This window comes from Heteronotia binoei, chromosome 12, assembly GCF_032191835.1.
Source record: "Heteronotia binoei isolate CCM8104 ecotype False Entrance Well chromosome 12, APGP_CSIRO_Hbin_v1, whole genome shotgun sequence".
NCBI classification, from domain to species: domain Eukaryota; kingdom Metazoa; phylum Chordata; class Lepidosauria; order Squamata; family Gekkonidae; genus Heteronotia; species Heteronotia binoei.
In genome coordinates this window covers 27,759,876-27,777,356 of record NC_083234.1, presented here as the reverse complement: position 1 = coordinate 27,777,356, position 17,481 = coordinate 27,759,876, and the positions used below count along the sequence as shown (strand labels likewise).

At 43.1% G+C, this 17,481-nt stretch overlaps 2 protein-coding genes across 4 annotated transcripts; one reads left to right on the top strand and one right to left on the bottom strand.

The window, feature by feature from the left end:
• Window positions 1-70: 70 nt before the first annotated feature.
• Window positions 71-10,742, top strand: HYLS1 (HYLS1 centriolar and ciliogenesis associated). 3 transcript variants are annotated; one of them, XM_060250688.1, is made up of 4 exons: window positions 117-188; window positions 2,627-2,708; window positions 4,616-4,745; window positions 9,403-10,742. In XM_060250688.1, the coding sequence occupies exon 4, from the start codon at window positions 9,434-9,436 to the stop codon at window positions 10,328-10,330; it is 897 nt and encodes a 298-aa protein (XP_060106671.1). In that variant the 5' UTR covers window positions 117-188; window positions 2,627-2,708; window positions 4,616-4,745; window positions 9,403-9,433; the 3' UTR covers window positions 10,331-10,742. The 3 variants fall into 3 exon arrangements, with proteins under 3 accessions (XP_060106674.1, XP_060106671.1, XP_060106672.1); XM_060250691.1 differs by lacking the exon at window positions 4,616-4,745 and having other exon boundaries at window positions 71-188; XM_060250689.1 differs by lacking the exon at window positions 117-188 and having other exon boundaries at window positions 4,680-4,745.
• PUS3 (pseudouridine synthase 3) lies at window positions 2,221-13,635 on the bottom strand. The gene is made up of 5 exons (XM_060250687.1): window positions 13,528-13,635; window positions 6,369-6,769; window positions 4,597-5,159; window positions 2,984-3,168; window positions 2,221-2,810 (listed from the first exon to the last, which is right to left on the bottom strand). Exons 2-5 carry the CDS (start codon window positions 6,747-6,749, stop codon window positions 2,494-2,496), a joined length of 1,446 nt encoding a protein of 481 aa, XP_060106670.1. The 5' UTR covers window positions 6,750-6,769; window positions 13,528-13,635; the 3' UTR covers window positions 2,221-2,493.
• Between the last annotated feature and the right edge of the window lie 3,846 nt (window positions 13,636-17,481).

Below are 17,481 nucleotides of genomic sequence, written 5' to 3'. Positions count from 1 at the left end.
AAAGCCAATGACAATGCTGGGACTGGAGCGAGCCTGGGCAATAGAAAAGGCGCATTCCCAGAGGGGGCGGAGCTAGCGATAGGCCGTAGCATTTTTCGGTTTAAACGGCCGTTGAGGGGAAAGACGACAGTTGCGGCGCGAGAGCACAGGGCAGCGAAGTAAGTGTGTGGCACGAGTCGTCCCGGGAGGTTAGTAGGGCGTCGCTGCTCGTCCTTGCTTTGAGCAGCTGTCTCGTGTCAGGGTTCCCTTTTCATTGCCTCTGTAAGGGTTTCCCTATCTCCCCCGCGCCCCGTTCTTTCATAAAATCGCTTATAAAAGTGTTTCTCTTCGCTCTTTCTTACCCCCGATGTCTGCAGTAGTGTACATGATGGGCTTTCCCTCACTTTGAATTTCACAATACCCCTGTGAGGTAGGTTAGGGTGAATGAAAATGGAAGGTCCAAAGTCACTCCCACCGGTTTCATGACTGTGAGGATTCGAGCCCAAGGCTTTGCTAGGTTCTTGTGCTATATCCTAAGCACTGAAGAAGAAGACTGTAAATTTATACCCGCCCTTCTCTCTGAATCAGAGACTCAGAGCGATTTACAATCTCCTTTATCTCCTGTGAAGTGGGTGGGGCTGAGAGGGCTCTCACAACAGCTGCCCTTTCAAGGACAACTCCTGCGAGAGCTGTGGCTGAACCAAAGCCGTTACAGCAGCTGCAAGTGGAGGAGTGGGGAATCCAACCAGGTTCTCCCAGATAAGAGTCCGTACACTTCACCACTACACCAAACTGGCTGTGAGATCTCCAGTGTGGGGTTTTGTAAAGTTACTCCAGTGTAAGCTCATCGATGGGGTTATTCTGTGCATCACTGTCGGCCTAGTGAATGTATTTAGCTAACAGAAAGTGCATATCCAGATATACATTTCGTTTTAGTTACGAGATTAGATTATATGTTGCAGGTCTCCTATGAGCTGCTTGAGGTGGTGTACAGTTAACAACACAGCCATAATTATAAAATGACAAAGCTCAAAAAATTAAAATGCAGCTTACAGTGTTGAAGACCGCAAGTAATAGCGGAATGTAGTTGAGTTTCTGGAGGGAAAGACCCCAGGTATAGGTTTGGACAAACCATTCTGTTTCTTTGTCTTTTTCCTCCATTCTGCGGACAAAATTCTCCATCCTAATTATGTCAGCTAAGTGACAGAAGAGGTTAAGCTGTTCATTAAGGCTCCAAATCTTAAGCCTGTTTAATATGGTTAGTGGTATTCGTGACATCTGTGCCACCTGCCCTGAATTTTCTTCTGCCCTGAATTTACTGAGTTTTCTCCTGCTTTCCCACCTAAAAAGTGGTTTATGGCAACTAAATTAAATGGGATATCAGTTTAAAAAATACGATCTTTGAAGTCCTGAATGATTCTCTGTCTTCTTCCTCTCATGTTGGTAGTTCACATTAACGTCTCACCTTTCAAGATTTGAGTCAGTACACATAGGGTTTCTATCCCATCCATGCCAGTGAAGTTGTTACATCCCACACCTTCAGACCATACCTTATTGTCCCCCCACACAACAGTTTTATGTTGTGTAAACACCTTATAATTAGGGATTGATCAGTACTGTCTGCATTAAGCTTCAACGCACCCATAGCCTGTTACAAATAACAGCATGCAGTGTCCCTGCGAACATAAGGGCTTACTTTGGAGTAAATGTTCATGTTGGTTGTCCCAAAGCAATGGTTTTGTGTTGCAGTATGAGACACAGCAACAAGCCTAATTACTCGCAAGTAAATTCAGTAGGATTTATTGCTAAATTAAAGCTGTATATGCATGCACACCCATAAAGGATGCCTACTGAATACAACAGGAGTAAAGATGGATAACTACCATAATGCAGGATAACTACCATAATGCAAAATTTCTGTGGGAACTGTACAAGAATACTGTAGAGTGCTACACTTGAGCAGGCAGAGAGAGAAGTGATGACTAGTACTACAAATAATATGAACTTGAATTTTAAACACAGGCCACTATTGTGTGTGTGATTAGTAGAGTGAACATTTACAAAAGTAAATCTTGAATGTATTTTGTGTTTATTTCATTAGAATATGCTTGGCTGGATAGGGTTCTACTGTTCCTCTCTTTATCAGTAGCATGTCTGTAATAGAAAACTGTGTACTTTTCTTTTGCTTCCTTAGAATAGCTGCAGCAGTGAATTTAATTAATCCGTATTTGCTCTCTGCAGTGTTTTTGTCCCATCTTTTATTGCTTACTAGGCATTTGGTTACAACTTCAATACTATATATTTATTTTCTACTACTGTGTCTATTGAAAAAAACTGCAGGGCCAGTATAGTGGTTTTCCAATCTTTCTTCAATTACCTTGAAGACAACATTTAAAAAAATATTTTTAAAAGTAGCAAAATGCTGACATCTTTTAGTCTTGGAGGAGTATCTCCACAAAAGAGTGTTGTATCAATATATGTATAGAGGTGTATAAAGAGGTAGTCCCCGAAACATCAGTCTGCACTCACACAAACCCTCTTTGCAGCTTTTTCTAAAGTTTCATTGTCCTTCTCCGCAATATCATGGAAGCTGCTGTTAATTTTCACCTGTTCATTTGCTTCTGTTATAGCGTGCTTTTTTTTGCAGTGCGGAAGTTCAATGCGTCCTCGACGCACAAAGTGACTGATGCGAGATTCCAAACCTTCACATTTGGGGCGATCCATTAACGGTTTGTAGTTGCGAGCTTTTACTCCCTCGATCAAAGCACTGATTTGGTTGTGGACTGGAGGTTTTATTTCTTTCCAAGGAATTGTAGTGTCATTGCTCAAACCTGTAAACATATAAAAGACAGTTCTCATTACTCTGTGGATAACCTTCCCCCAGCTCCTCTGGCCCTTTTGAATTGCTGTAAAACACAAGCATGGAATAATAAAAGGGGCATGATGGTATCATCCACTGACCCAGGTACAATAAATGTTGTACTAGAAATGCATAGAATCCTACCTGTGGGTATTCCAACAAAATCTAGCCCCTGTAACATGCTGTGTAGCATATGAGATTTAACAGCATGGTTAGCCCATAGCTGCTGTAAATGAGTAACATTAAACTCCTGGACTTCACGATCATAGATCCACTGGAGGTTTTCAAACTCGCAGTCGTAGAGGACCAGAGGAAATTCCACTGCCATGCTGCCAAAACAAAAGTTTAATATGAAAACTAAAAAGGAGATTTGATATTTCAGTGTAGCAAGAAAACATGTGTGGAAGCTGGCACACAAAGATTCCTTGCCCCACACAAAGATTCCTTGCTGAGCTAAGAGTTGTATACAACATCTGTTGTGAATGCAGTTGAATACCTGCATCATAAAGCTGATCTGGATCCTGCTAAATTATCTGAGTAGTCTGTTGATGCACACAGGGAGAGGCACTTTTTTTTTTAGACAAGTGGTCTTGTGCTACACTTTGTAGCATAAACACAAGTGCGTCAGGGAAACAGTCATTAAAGACCCCTCACCAGTTAATTATATGCAAAAGCAAAATAAACAAATGGTGATTCATAATGCTTTGGACCTGCATATTCTTATTTCCATAAGAAGATGCTAATTTTAGGAAAACTGACTCTCGGATATAATAAACTATTCTGGTAAAACCAGTTGTTTGTAAACTGTCAATTATATAGAACTGGAAGTATGCAATGTTGGATAACTTTGATGGGAGGAGCATTCTTTTAACTACCAAAGGCGGCAAGAAATCATTTCCCCCCTTAACTATACTAGCCCAACTGATATCAGACTAATGAAATACAATATAAATTCTCATGAATCCATATAGTTTTAGATTCCAATAAATCAAGGCAGTACTAGCCAATCTTTGGGGCCACGTATGCTGCAAACAGAGTTTGTGCAGCTGTCCAATTCTGATGTATGTTTACTGTTCCGCATTGGTTTGTCCCCAGTTCAAAACACTTGCGAGCGGACTAAAGTCTAACAGTGGACAGGTGCCACTTATGCTACCTGAACTAAGTCTAGCTCCTTTCCACACCTCCAGAGTTTCACATGTTAATTTAATAGAGACAATGCAGAATCTTGAGGTATCCTAAGGCAATCTGACTATTCCGCAAGCTTGTAAAGACAAGGCCATCTCCTCAGATGTGTGATATCCTTACAGTACTGTAGGACAAAAGAAAAGACCCCTAGCTAATGGAGGTGGTGGAAAGTGCCGTCACGTTGCAGCCAATGGTGACCCCATAAGTTTTTCAAGTCAAGGGATGTTCAGAGGCAGTTTTCCACTGCCTTGAGTCTGTATGGCAACCCTGGACTTCCTTGGTGGTCTCACATCCAAGTACTAACCAGGGCTAACCCTGCTTGGCTTCTGAGATCAGGCTAGTCTGGACCTTCCTGGTCAGGAGTTAATGGTAGAATATGTATATTGCATGCAAAACAACCCAGGTTCAATGTCCAGTTAAGGAGACTTCAGAGAATAGGGCTAAGAAACACCCACAGTGGGCTACAGGAACCCATAATCAGCACAATAACTTAATAGTCACCACTACAACTTAATTTTTGCTATAACAGATTAACATGAGTACGCTTAAGATTTCCTTTTTAACCGTGTTACCTGTATTGTGGTTTTCTAGGGTTGTTCTCTATATCCAATAACTCATCAATGATTTTTGGCTGCTCCATCCTTTGTCCAATCAGGAAGAGGATAGCCATCATACAACGGACTTGATGATAGAGGAACGCCTGGCCTGTCACTTCAAACTGGTACATTTGGAAAGGGTCTTGTTGCTTAGTTATCTCTCTGCTCACAGGCTGCACCTCTGCACTGAGAACTGTCCTTTGAAAGTTGGTCACACCATTAGATACATCCATTTTGCACAGATTACGAAAATCGTGGGTTCCCACAAATCTCTGTGCTGCGGTATTCATGAGAGCTACGTCCAAGTCACCATGAGGGAAAAAATAGCGATAAGTTCTCTTCAGGCAATTGAATCTAGCACTGAAGTTGGGATCTACTGGGGCCCAGGCCAGTACTCGTATGTCAGGAGGCAGCACCCGATTTAAAATATGGGTGTAGCGGATCTCCTCAGAAGTATTGCTAGCTTTCTCTTTTGTAGTAATCCTAGGTTCATCTACTGTCTTCTCTGAAAAGTTTGAGCGGAGATCCAGAGAAATCACCTGAAGCATTGGAGACAGTTACACACATAAAACAACAAGTAAATTGATAAACATAATAATTTTAAAGGTATTCTTTGAAGCTGTTTACTTCACTGATTATAGGGACGCTGATGATAGAATGTAACTTGTAACCTTTCTCATGATGTCCTGGTGAATTCACCCCTTGTAACTCAACAAAAATGCCAGTTTTCAGTAAATTATAATACAGTTCCTCAAAGAAATACTGACAGCAAATACCTTTGTTCCTTGTTAAATTACTTCTGGGTTCTAAGGAACTGTTTATCCACTTAGTTTCCTGAGCCGCCTGTTTGCAGTGGAAAGCAAGGGTTTCAGTGGGTTGTACTGACTACATTGGCAGTGTCCACTGATTCCCCCTTCCCACAACAGGTCCTCACATTGTTCCTCAGGTTCTCTATCCTCCAGCAACAGAATTTTGTGGGGGTTAGTAGATTGGACTAGGAGGGGGAGAGTGAGGAAACTTTCCATTCTGTTCATAAAAATTTCATCAGGATCTAGCCCAACATTACTTAATAGTTATTGTGAAATTAAAATTTTAAATGTCTCTTAATTATCAGTTGATTATCAAAACCCTTTTTCTGACATATTTTATTAAATAGAGGTACTAATTACTGTGCAGCCTTAATGTTTTACAAATAGGTTTCATTTAGTGTTTATTTCTTGAAACGAAACATAAGTTTTTTGTTCCCTATATACTATTAGCTTTTAAATGTCAATATTTTAATTTAAAGTTGACTACAACTTTGATAATGAAGAAAACTGCAGATTTATACCCCGTCCTTCTCTCTGAATCAGAGACTCAGGCTTACAATCTCCTATATCTTCTCCCATCCACAACAGATACCCTGTGAGGTGGGTGGGGCTGAGAGGGCTGTCATAGCAGTGCCCTTTCAAGGACAACTCCTGCGAAAGCTATGGTTGATCCAAGGCCATTCCAGCAGCTGCAAGTGGAGGAGTGGGGAATCAAACCCAGATAAGAGTCCACACACTAAACCACTACACCAAACTGGCAATAGAAATAAATAAATGCTTGTTGTCAGTAAATCTACTCCCTGCGCATAGATCTACCCAGAGAACAGGAAAGGATGCATTAAGAAAGGAGAGAGAAATATGAAGGGAGAGAATAGCCATATTAACCTTCACACCCAAGCCAGCAACTCCACATAGAGATATAACAAAGGTAGTGCTTACCTGTCCGAAGGCACTAACTCCTTTGTCTGTGCGCCCACAGCGATGATAATTAGAAGTTTGCCTGTTCTCCACCAGCCGGGTTTTGATTAGAGACTCAAACAGTTTCTCTTCAATAGTATTGCTAGTGTTCTCCTGGCTAGCAAAGCCCTGGTATTCCCAGCCCAGATATGCTATCTTCAGAGCTACATGTCTCTGGCCATAAGCACTAAAATCAAATGGCCTCTGCTGGCGCTTCTTAGTTTTTCCAGCTGTCAGAGGAACTCTTTCAGTGACTGTGGTCTCCTTCCCCTCTAAGAGTTTTTCTTGCAAGCTCTGCACAGTATCTTCTAGCTCCTGAACCCTCTTTAGCAGCTTCTCCATCTCTGTCCCATTCTCTTCCATAGTGAAGATCCCTATAAAAGCTGCAACATGAGAACATGGTGCTAGTTAGTCTAGAGTAGTAACTACATAATTATTCAAGCTTTATATTTGCTGCTAGAATGCATTTATTTTGCAAAAACTAGATTTTCTTTATGCTTTTCCATAAAGGCATCATGTTCATGCTTAATTACATCTTTCTAGTACTGAAAAAGTGCTTATTTCCTATGTTTGCTAACAAATATTTTAAACTGTGTTTTCAAAATGAGCCTCTTTTTTTTTTTAAAGAAGTGTTTGAAAGAGTTGGGAATAGCATCAGCAAATTACTTCTAGTAAAGAGGCTAGGGTATAGCTTTTACCAGATAATTACTTCTCCCTGGTTTTTCATGTTCATACTCCAAAAGAAGTTACTTACATCGCAAAATCCTCAAGCTTTAGAGCGCAATCCAGAAGGGGGGGGGGGGGGCGGAAAGTCTTTTGGGAGCAGATGAGCCGCTATGTGGGCGCGGGAAGGGTTTGCGCTGACGTACGACTGGCACTGCCACACTAGAGGGGAGTTCCGTGGGCGGGGGGCAGCCCAAGTGCCACTTCGCCCGAGGGCAGTGGCGCCTGAGGGCTGTGCCCGAGTGTGGGCGGAAGTGAGGCGGAGCGCAGCGTTCAGGCGGAGGAGGGGGTAGAGTTGGGGGCGTGGCTAGGCTTAGGCAGCTTCCTGAGCAGTTGGCCCATGACACCCCCCCCCCCGGAGAGGTGCAACTTTACACCTGCAAAAATGGCAGCGTGCCCCATAGGCATTCGTTGAAACCAAAAACAAAGGTCACCTCCGCTGCTGCGGAAGCTCAGAAACCCCTCATTGGCTTCCAAAGGGGAGAGGGTATGCTGCACCAGGAGAGGGAAGAGGGGCCCGATGAGCAAGAGAGAACCCGTCGCCATGGTGATTTTGCCCAGGCGCATGCCATTGGCTCATTGCGCGTGACCGGGCAAGGGGGCGGAAAGCCCGGACCTGAGAGGCCGTCAATCCCCCATTCCCTCCCACTGTCAGAGACTCTGCCAATGGCAGCCTGGCGGGCAGGGGCATGTGCAGACAAGCAGAAAGTGTCAAGTGCAGGAGTTCCCTGTCCTAGACAGCAGCTGGAATGTGTGTCTGGGAGCTGCCAGGCCAAGTCCAAAAGACACTACCACCACCACCCAGAGCACCCCCCCCCCCCAAATGCCCAGCGCACAGCAGCCCTGTGTGGTTGGGTAGGCTGTCAGCCCGGGCAGGCTGAGGGACAGCGCCTCCCCTTCCCATCCAGCCACATGGGGGGCAGCGTGGCAGCTCATAGCCCATTCCTCACCCCCAAGAACCAAGTCTGCCCACCCTCCCAGGCACTCCCTTGGAGAGGCCACTGCCAGAGGGGGGGGGGTTGCCCCGGGAATGTGCAGCATTTGCCAAGCAGGAGAGACAACAGAGGGCACAGCTCAGACTTTATTTTTCCAGAACAGAGTGCAGCAGTTTCCCTGGTGCATGCTGGGCAGTTTCGCTGTGGGTGGGGCTCTGCTCCGAGCAATGGGCAGAAGCAGCTGAGGGAGTGGGGGGGGGCGGTGGAGCAGCACATGCGGAAGCCTCTGTGTTGGAGCCCCACCTGCAAAACGGAGACAGAGATCAAGAGCACCTACAGGGGCGGCGGCAGGAAGAACAGGCTGCGTTTCAGCTGGACACTCTCTTAAAGGGACAGTCTCTGACCCATCTCCCTACAGTGGGGCAGCTGCCGCACTCACATGCCCCGTGCCCCACCAGGGGTTGGGAACGCGGCAAAGGGCAGACCAAGGGAAGGGAGCAGGCAGCAGCACAGGGGAGCGAGGTCAGCAGATGCCCCCTGCCGGAGCCCACTGCCTGGTTCACGTGCCAGAGACGCTTGCACACCGAGCAGTCGAGATCGAGCGGAGAGGGAGGCGGGACAGTGGAACTTGCCCAGCCATGGGTGACAGTCCTCACATGCAGAGCCTCCGGGAGCCCGGAACCTGTGGAGACCTGGAAACGAGCAGTTAACCCCAGCGGCCGCCTGCCACGTATGTCTGGATTGGGCTGCAAGTGTACAACTGTGGGTTTCAAGCACTGACTTTTGGAATGTCTTCCACATCAAATAGGCTGCTAAGAAACAGAGTATCCTAGGGTATATTCTAGGGTGAATATATTTGATATGGGATACTAACTGGGCTTGGTGGTCTTTGCACTCTAAGTGTATCCAAAGCACACCCCTGGAAATGTGCGGCAACAATAAGTGGTGGAAGAACGGCAGACAAGCGGTTATTCATATAAGCTCTTTTTCTGTTAATGATCATTTTCTTGAAGGACTTCCAATATGTTTTCAAGGAATCTCAGGGCTACCTGGAATCAGAGTCTAAAAATCACCTGTATAGTAATTTAATGTGTAAGACTTACTATATTTCAAGTATTGTAAAAGGGAACTTATCAGAACCTATATTTTATTATTTTAATTGTAAGCTGACTTCAGAAGGCCTCTAATGAGGCAGCACAAAAATCTCTGAAATAAATTCTAAGCTGACAGAAGGCAAGGTAAGTTCCTGCCAGTGATGAGCAAATGATTCTCTCAGAGTAATTTTTTGTTTAATAAACTTTGGTAGGTATAACATCTCAGATTTGAATATTGTGTGAGTATTAGCATCTCTCTTTCAGAATTAGTAACAACATCTGCCAAGGAGAAGTCATGGAAGCTCTGATGGGGCCAGATCGGTACCAATGGACTACTATGGACTATGAAGATCGACTTAAAGCAGCTATGGCCTTTATCCGCCTTTGTGTGGAACATGGAGGGGGAGACAGCTCAAGACAAGGCCGTGTTCCACCTCAGCTTGATCCATATACAAAAGCTTCTGTGACCTCTGTGACCAGACCCATGCTTCCTGTGATGATCAAACATCCTCAGATGGAACCCACTTTGCAACCAGAGGAGCCCAGAGTTCCTAGGAAACCTGTGATGAAAAGGAAAGTTCTGAGGCGAAGACCCAACGGAGAAATACAGGTGACAGATGAATCAATCACCAGCGAACCTGAGTCCAGCAGTATAAGTGACCCTGAGTATGGGGATCAGAGTCAGAGAACATATAGTCAGACTACTCAGCAGGAAGATGAAGAGTCTGAGGAAGAATGTGAGCCAAAGAGTTCCCCAGAATCAGAGGCTGCTTATTCCTGGAGATCTTCAGAAGAGAGCCGGAGTTATGATTCTCAAAAAGAGAGCCAGTGCGAAAGCAGTCCATCATCTGAGCAGGACCTGATCATTACTGGCCATCCCAAGTCCTTCATATTACCGAGATTAGACCAACTGAATCAAAACAGAATGAAGACTGATCGGGTAGCTCGTTATTTGGAGCATAAGCATGACTGGGAGTCACTTCGGCTACCAGGGGAAGATTCCAGGAAAAGTGTGCGATGGAGCATCCGGGAACAGATGCTGTATAAGACGGAATTTCCTCCTCGGTCTCAGCATATTTATATACCCAACAATTACCTGGTGCCTACTGAGAAGAAGCGATCTGCCCTGCGATGGGGAATACGCTGTGATCTGGCAAATGGAGTTGTACCTAGAAATTCTTATTCATCCTAGAAATTCAGAGTCCTTATAGCTGTATTCACAGCAGCATGTATTACTTAGCATCATCTAAAATGTTCCTATTTTGTTTCCTTTGAAGTGTAAATCCTGCTTATTTTAAAATTGCTTTGGCTTTCCAAATTGCTACATGCTGGTGCAAAAGAGGGTTTTTTTTGCTTATTAATACTACTTAAAATGGTTGCTGCAAACTGATCACTTACATACAAATAGTGACCTTTAAAATAAGATAAACTGCAGCCTACTGGAATGTATGTCAAGGAGAACAACTTTTATTGAAATATCTATTGTACCCACTTCTTCCTAAAGCAATGAACTCCCGTGTGAAGTCACTTTTTAAAATCTTCTAACTTCTAGATACTAGTTATTAAAATGTATTATTGAATAAAAAATACTTCTTGTTTCTCTATTAGTGAGCTTGAATTTTCTGACATCTAGTAATTTTAAAAGCTGAAGAAATCCTCAAGCATGAGATAAAAGTAATTGTTCCAGTGGAACTGATGTAATACTCCACTTGTGGGGTATGGCAAGGGTATGAATGGAATAAAATAAATACATATTAAACATGTGCTAGAAGCAAATGTAAATAGATAAAACCCTGAAGTCAAAATGTAAAGATGCAGGGGGCAGGCAGAGAAAGGGAATGGCACTCTATCCTTAAGGCTAAAAATCTGTGAGCTAGCTCATGCTAAATCAGTTTAGAGGGAACACTGGTTACCAGGTGTGCTAACCACTGTTGTTTTGCTTTTTAAAGTTGTAGGGTATTAGAATTGCTTGATTTGAAACTTTCATAACAGAAGCTGCTTGCTTAAGCATGTACCTAATAACTAAGTGAAGAATCACCAAACAATCATCAATAATCCTAGATCTAGTCTGTGACCCCTGCAAGAATATTCAAACTATACAAGTCTTTTCTCCAAAGTAAAAATGTAGCTCTCTGCATATAAAATGATGGTCTAATGATGCATACAATATTCTCATATCTATATCTAAATCAAGAAAAGCAGGGTTTCTTTTGTCTAAATTGTTTCTTGCTCAGAGGAAGTACTTCTGTTAGGAACACATTGAAGTATGGCTCGCATACGGGAAGAAAGCATAGCACAATTATGCAACACTGGACTCTTCTATGCAACTTTATTAGTAGATCATTATTATAGGAATGAACTTGTTCTAAACAGGAGATAATGGAATAGAAAAAAATAATCCTGCCCTTGTCAAAAAGAGCAGGTAAAGAACCCAGTTCTATTTTCAGTCTCTCCGCCCTCCCCATCAAAATGGCAAATTTGAGCACCATGCTGGATTAAAAATTGATCTAGGAAGTTTCCTAATATGAATCTTACTTTGGGTATGAACTTGCTGATGGGCCTTAGGCAAGCCCTGATTTATCAGCCCATGTCTTTAATACATAAATCTTGATATTTTAACGGGATTGTAAAAATGGAGCACTTAAGTAAATAAATGTTATTTTCATATTACACTTGTTTTTTAACTTGGATAAGAGAGGATTTACCGTACTTTAAAATCTTGCCATACTGGAAGCTGCAAGAGAGCACATCTATGGCTAGACTTAGCTGTTTGAATATATCCCAGACTTTTACAATAATTTACCAAAGTCCATTTGAAGAGTCTAGGACAGTTACAGTGATTTAAAAAAAATGTAGTGAAATAAGGCAAGCAAAATATCTGTGGACTGCTGTAAGACTTCTACAGGAATACCCATCTAGATAAGCTGGTCTTGCACTGTTGCCATGATGATAATTATATGAAGGATGTTTCTTTTAATGTGTCGGGCATTCTACCACAAAGAAGCCACTACTAAGAAAGTTCTGCTGTGTGCAGATGGTGATCTAATCTTCCAGTACTCTTAAGTACTGAAGATGAACAAAGCTACCATTCATCAGTATACTGGGACAGGTGTTCCTGCAGATCTGTGGGTTCTTGGACATTAAGGGCTTCATAGGTTTTAACCAGCACCTCGCTTTAGATCCAGAAACAAATAGGCAGCCATGCAATAACACTGTTGTAATATTTGATTACAAGTAACTCTAGACAGCAAATAAGTGGCATCATTTTGCACAAGCTGGAATTCATTTCCAAGTGCAGCGCCATGTAGTGTGCTTCACAGTGGTCCAGCTTCAAGGTCATAGCACAATTCTGCCCTTCCAGATCAGCCTACTACAGATAGAGGGCCAATTTCCATGCTGAGGGCATGACAAAATGTGGCTTTAGTTGTATTAACAAGGTTCTATTAGAAGAGCCTAATCTTCTGGTCTTCTAACAGTAATCCAAAGATCATTGTATATTAGCAGAAATGGAGAACACTATACCTCAAAAGCCCCCAGCCTTACTAGTATCACTTTGCTTTCCTGTGTGGTCTGGATTCTACTTGTCCCTCAGCCTCTTTGAATGTAGCTAACATGGGTTCAGAACAGAAATTTCAGTTAACTTTAAAAGAAACTGAAGCAAAATCTATGATTTTTTTTCCATTAAAGACAGGAGAGGAGGAGGCAATCTTGTGATGGTTTAACTTTAATAAAACAAGCACAGTCTAAAGACCTTCTTACCCATAGAGATTTAACAATAACAGACATCAGCCCAACAATGGATATAATGGAGGGCTTCTAGTGTCCTGATGGACACTGATGGACCTCCTGATGGCGCTTGCTTTTTTTTTTGGCCACTGTGACACAGAGTGTTGGACTGGATGGGCCATTGATCTTTTCCAACATGGCTTCCCTTATGTTCTTATGAATGACAGGATTGCCCATTGGAAACTGGGAGAGGTTGAATTGGCCATTGGATGTAATGGGCAATCCTGTAATTCGTTTTAGTACGTCTAGGACCCTGAGGGTCGTTTCAGAGAATCTAATTGCAATCCTATCCAAGTTTGCTCGGAACCTGTCCTACTGATAGTCAGTGGAACTTCTAGAATTGCAGCGTAATCTTATGTACGTTTACTTATAAGTAAATTTCAGCGATGCCAACGCGACTTACTCCCAAGCAAGTCTGTGCAGAGGAAAAAAACTTGCGAGTAAGTTATACATGGGAGGGGGCTGCTAAAGTACTGCCGATCTGGTTTGTCCTTCCATGTTAAGAATGTCGCGATTTAAGGCAAACCATCTATACATTGTCCTGTAGGACCTTAAGTCTGCCTCCCCAGCTCTCCCTATCAAATGCGAGAAGTTCTCTCCTACCTCTGTAACAGCCTCCGTGCGGCGTTTCTTAAAAGAAGGAAAAGGTTGCGATCGCATGCACAGTTATCTGCCTCTGACTTCCTTGTAGGAAATGACACAGTTCTTCGCACGGCACAAAAGGGTTTCTGGGAAATGTAGTCCTCGGGTCACTTCCCCGTAACCGGTTCAACGACTCTCTCGTGTATGTTTGTTGAAACCGATTGAAACCATTGGATTTATATTCCGCCCTCCACTCTGAATCTCAGAGCGGCTTACAATCTCCTTTAGCTTCCTCCCCTACAACAGACACCCTGTAAGGTGGATGGGGGCTGAGAGAGGTCTCCCAGAAGCTGCCCTTTCAAAGACAACTCCTATGAGAGCTATGGCTGACTCAAGGCCATTCCAGCAGCTGCAAGTGGAGGAGTGGGGAATTAAACCCGGTTCTCCCACATAGGAGTCTGCACACTTAAACCACTACACCAAACTGGTTTGAGATGGTTAATCATCTGGAACTGGAAGGCAAGTGAGAAGATGATGCCTTGTCCCCTGAATTGGCGAATCAAGAGGCATACTGCTCCTAAGCATGGAGGTTCCATTCAGCCACCCTCCAATAATTGTTGTCAGTTTATTCAATGAAGAATTATTCAATTAAGAATTTTTTTCAGTCAAATGAGATGTTAAGCAAAAAAAAAATGTTTAACTTTTGAATGGCTTCAGGTTAATATGTAGTTACTGTACAGAGTCAGGCCACGGGTTTATCTAGCCTATTCTGACCTGCACTAGTAGCCACAGAGGAATACGTTGTATTAAAAGGCACAATATAAAACACTAGTAAAGCACCACGTTCTAAACAAATAATCTTCATTTCCTTTAATTCAAACTGAAATTGATTCAAACTACGCCCCCCCCCCCCCCCCAATCTCCTGAGTTTCATTCTCTGCGCATTTTCCCCTGTCATGGACAATACATGCACAGCTTGTTATAGCACGGTCTGCTTTCGATAGAAAAAAATTATATACATAGAGAACTCTTTGTTTACAGTGTGGTGCTTTATTAACATTTTGTAGTTTAGCTATTCTGCCTGGCCATAGCTCCCCAAGGTCTCAAGGTACAGATTAGAGATTAATCCATCATCTTCAGTGAAAAGTGTTCCCTTAGAAGTGGATAGGGGGAAGAGGACTGAAAACCATGGAACAAGAAGACCATGAAATGGAAAAATTAAAGTTTGTGATAGCTCTCTGTGAAGTTCAAATATATACAGGATGGACCCAGGAACCATTCATGACATCAGAAACTGACAGGAATTGCTGTTGTCAGATTACTCAAGCAGTGTCTGCAATACAATTACTGATTTTAATCGCTTTTATTAAACTTGTGCGTACACTTAATTGAATAAAGAACTTATACTGAATATACTGAATAAATGGGGGCTTGGCTCTAAGTCACAATAGTAAATCTTAACGTAAACATAAAAATGTTTAAAAATCAAAAATTTTACAATAAATATCAGCAAGGCCAAGAGGAGAAGCAGGAAGAGCTAGGCACTGTGACATTTCCATCATGCCTGTACCAAGACTTCTCAGAGGAGTGTAGCTGAACATTTTTAAAATGATATTGTGGTGGAGTTTGATGTTAGTTTGTTGCATATTTATCATTGTAGATATATTTTAACACAAGACGCCCTGCAGATCAATTTATGTTTGAAAAACCAGGTAAACATACAATAAAATTTGGAAGTAAATTACAGATTTCAGTGGGATCTTACTTTCATATAAGCTTGCTCAGGAGGAGGATTGGGTTGCTTAAACTTACACTCAACTCAGTTTTGGAAATTTTGGGAGAAGACCTGGGTTGATTTCACATGCCTTTGCCCCAGAATGCATGCTGTTGAGATATCTTCGCCCCTTGCTTCCCCATGCTATCATGGTGGTTTTAAAGCTGGTTTTAAAGCTGCCAAATGGTGTAGATCAGGGGTGTCACTCATTTTTTATGAGGGTCGGATCTGACATAAATGAGACCTTGTCAGGCCGGGCCATATCAGGCCGGGCCGTGTGTGTTCCTATTTAAGATTAGGTAGCAGAGATATAAACTTTATAAAGGACACAGACAAATGCAATTAAAGTTTTTTTAAACCCTTAAAACATGCTTAAAATATTTTCTGGTGACCCTGAAGGGGGGGCAGGGCCTTCCAAACTGGGGGTTCCCCTGCCTCCATCTGGAGATTGGCAACCCTATCCTAGGCAGAGACTTCCCCAGGTCTCCTCTTCCTCTGCCCACCCCCAGGCACTCATGCCTTCCTTCCCTCCCACCCACCTGCATGCCTTCCCTAGGGTTGCCAAGTCCACTTCAAGAAATATCTGAGGATTTTGGGGGGTGGAGCCAGGAGCAAGGGTGTGACAAGCATAATTGAACTCCAAAGGGAATTCTATCCATCACATTGAAAGGGACCACATGCCTTTTAAATGTCTTCCCTCCACTGGAAATAATGAAGGATAGGGGCACCTTCTTTTGGGGCTCATAGAATTGGACCCCCTGATCCAATCTTTTTGAAACTTGGAAGGTGTTTTAAGAAAAGTAACTGGATGCTATGCTGCAAATTTGCTTTCTCTACCTCAAGAAACAGCCCCACCCAGAGCACCAGATACCCATAGATCAATTCTCCATCATACCCTATGGGAATCGGTTTCCATAGGGAATAATGACGTGCCCAGCAAACATTTCCCTCTCCCCCCCTTCCGCTTTCTGATGACCCTGAAGCGGGGAGAGGGCCTTCAAACCGGGAGATCCCCTGTCCCCACCTGGGAATTGGGAACCCTAAAATCAATTGTAATCCCAGGAGATCTCCAGCCACCATCTAGTGGCTGACAAATAAAGCGGTAAAAACATCCTGAGGTTGAAAACCTGGAGAAAACCGCGTCAACTAGGGTATATCCAATGCACCAAAATGACTAGACAATGCTGCTGTAATACATTACTTAATAGTATGTTTTGTAAAGAGCTGTTTTATACATCAAATGCGTACATATATATCTTCATACAGAGTTATTAGAATATAAGTATCTTTATACAGTCGCAAGGTCCAACAACTGATATGGATACAGAATCCATTAACAGACAAGAATAATTATCTGCAGTACACTAAGTACTCAAAGGATGCTGGCATTCTTCTCCAGAATAATAATTCAAAGTGAAAGTGACACGCTTCCGGTAGAGGGCGTGTTTCGGTGGTTTCCTTTCTCCGACAATTATTCAATTATTCTGGAACCAGTGCTCATTTCAATGCGCATACAAACACAATGGTCAGTTTCATAAGGCACAGTTGGTTCTCCAAAGCGGCAAAAAGCGGTGTACAATCAGCAAATAGATAATCCTGGAACCAGTGCTCAGTGTAGATTATAGGCGCAAACGTCTTGTCAATTACTCATCAGGCACTAACAGACAGTTCGCTGACGGCAGGCAGCCTCTCAGAAACTTGACATTTTGCAGTTTTGTGATAGAGAAGTACCAGGGGAAACTTCCAATGAACCGATTTGACTCGTTGCTGCCGTTTACCTTTGCAGCACTCTCAATATAGCTTCAGGGTGTCGGTCTGCAGCAATAGAACAGTCTGGGTCCAGTAGCACCTTTAAGACTCACCAGTTTAATTCCGGCCGTGAGCTTCCGCGTGCACATGCACACTTCTTCAGATACAAGTCTGCAAGCTTATCTCCAGAATTAAACTCACACGTCTTAAAGCTGAACTCAAACTTTGTTCTCTCAATATAGCTATTTAGCTTGAGGGTAATAAGGAGGGGGGGGGGGGGCGGGCGGAATAACGCCTCCATTTCCCGAGCCTTCCTGGGCGCTTTCTGAACTAGACAGACTGCGGCCGCAATCCAACAGGGCTCTTGTTTCCGTTGCTAACCAAAGCCAGACCAACGGACATTTATCGCATCCAGAGGGGTCATCATGTCAGTTGTAAAATTAAGCAGGAGC

What these genes read in the sequence shown, in the direction of transcription:
- HYLS1 (XM_060250691.1), top strand. Translation starts at nt 9,434, where the DNA reads ATGGAAGCTCTGATGGGGCCAGATCGGTACCAATGGACTACTATGGAC.
- PUS3 (XM_060250687.1), bottom strand. Translation starts at nt 6,749, where the DNA reads ATGGAAGAGAATGGGACAGAGATGGAGAAGCTGCTAAAGAGGGTTCAG. An exon ending in GAGTTAGTGCCTTCGGACAG is followed by an intron (nt 5,160 to 6,368) that starts GTAAGCACTACC and finishes CCAATGCTTCAG; the next exon opens with GTGATTTCTCTGGATCTCCG. An exon ending in TTTTGTTGGAATACCCACAG is followed by an intron (nt 2,811 to 2,983) that starts GTAGGATTCTAT and finishes ATATGTTTACAG; the next exon opens with GTTTGAGCAATGACACTACA.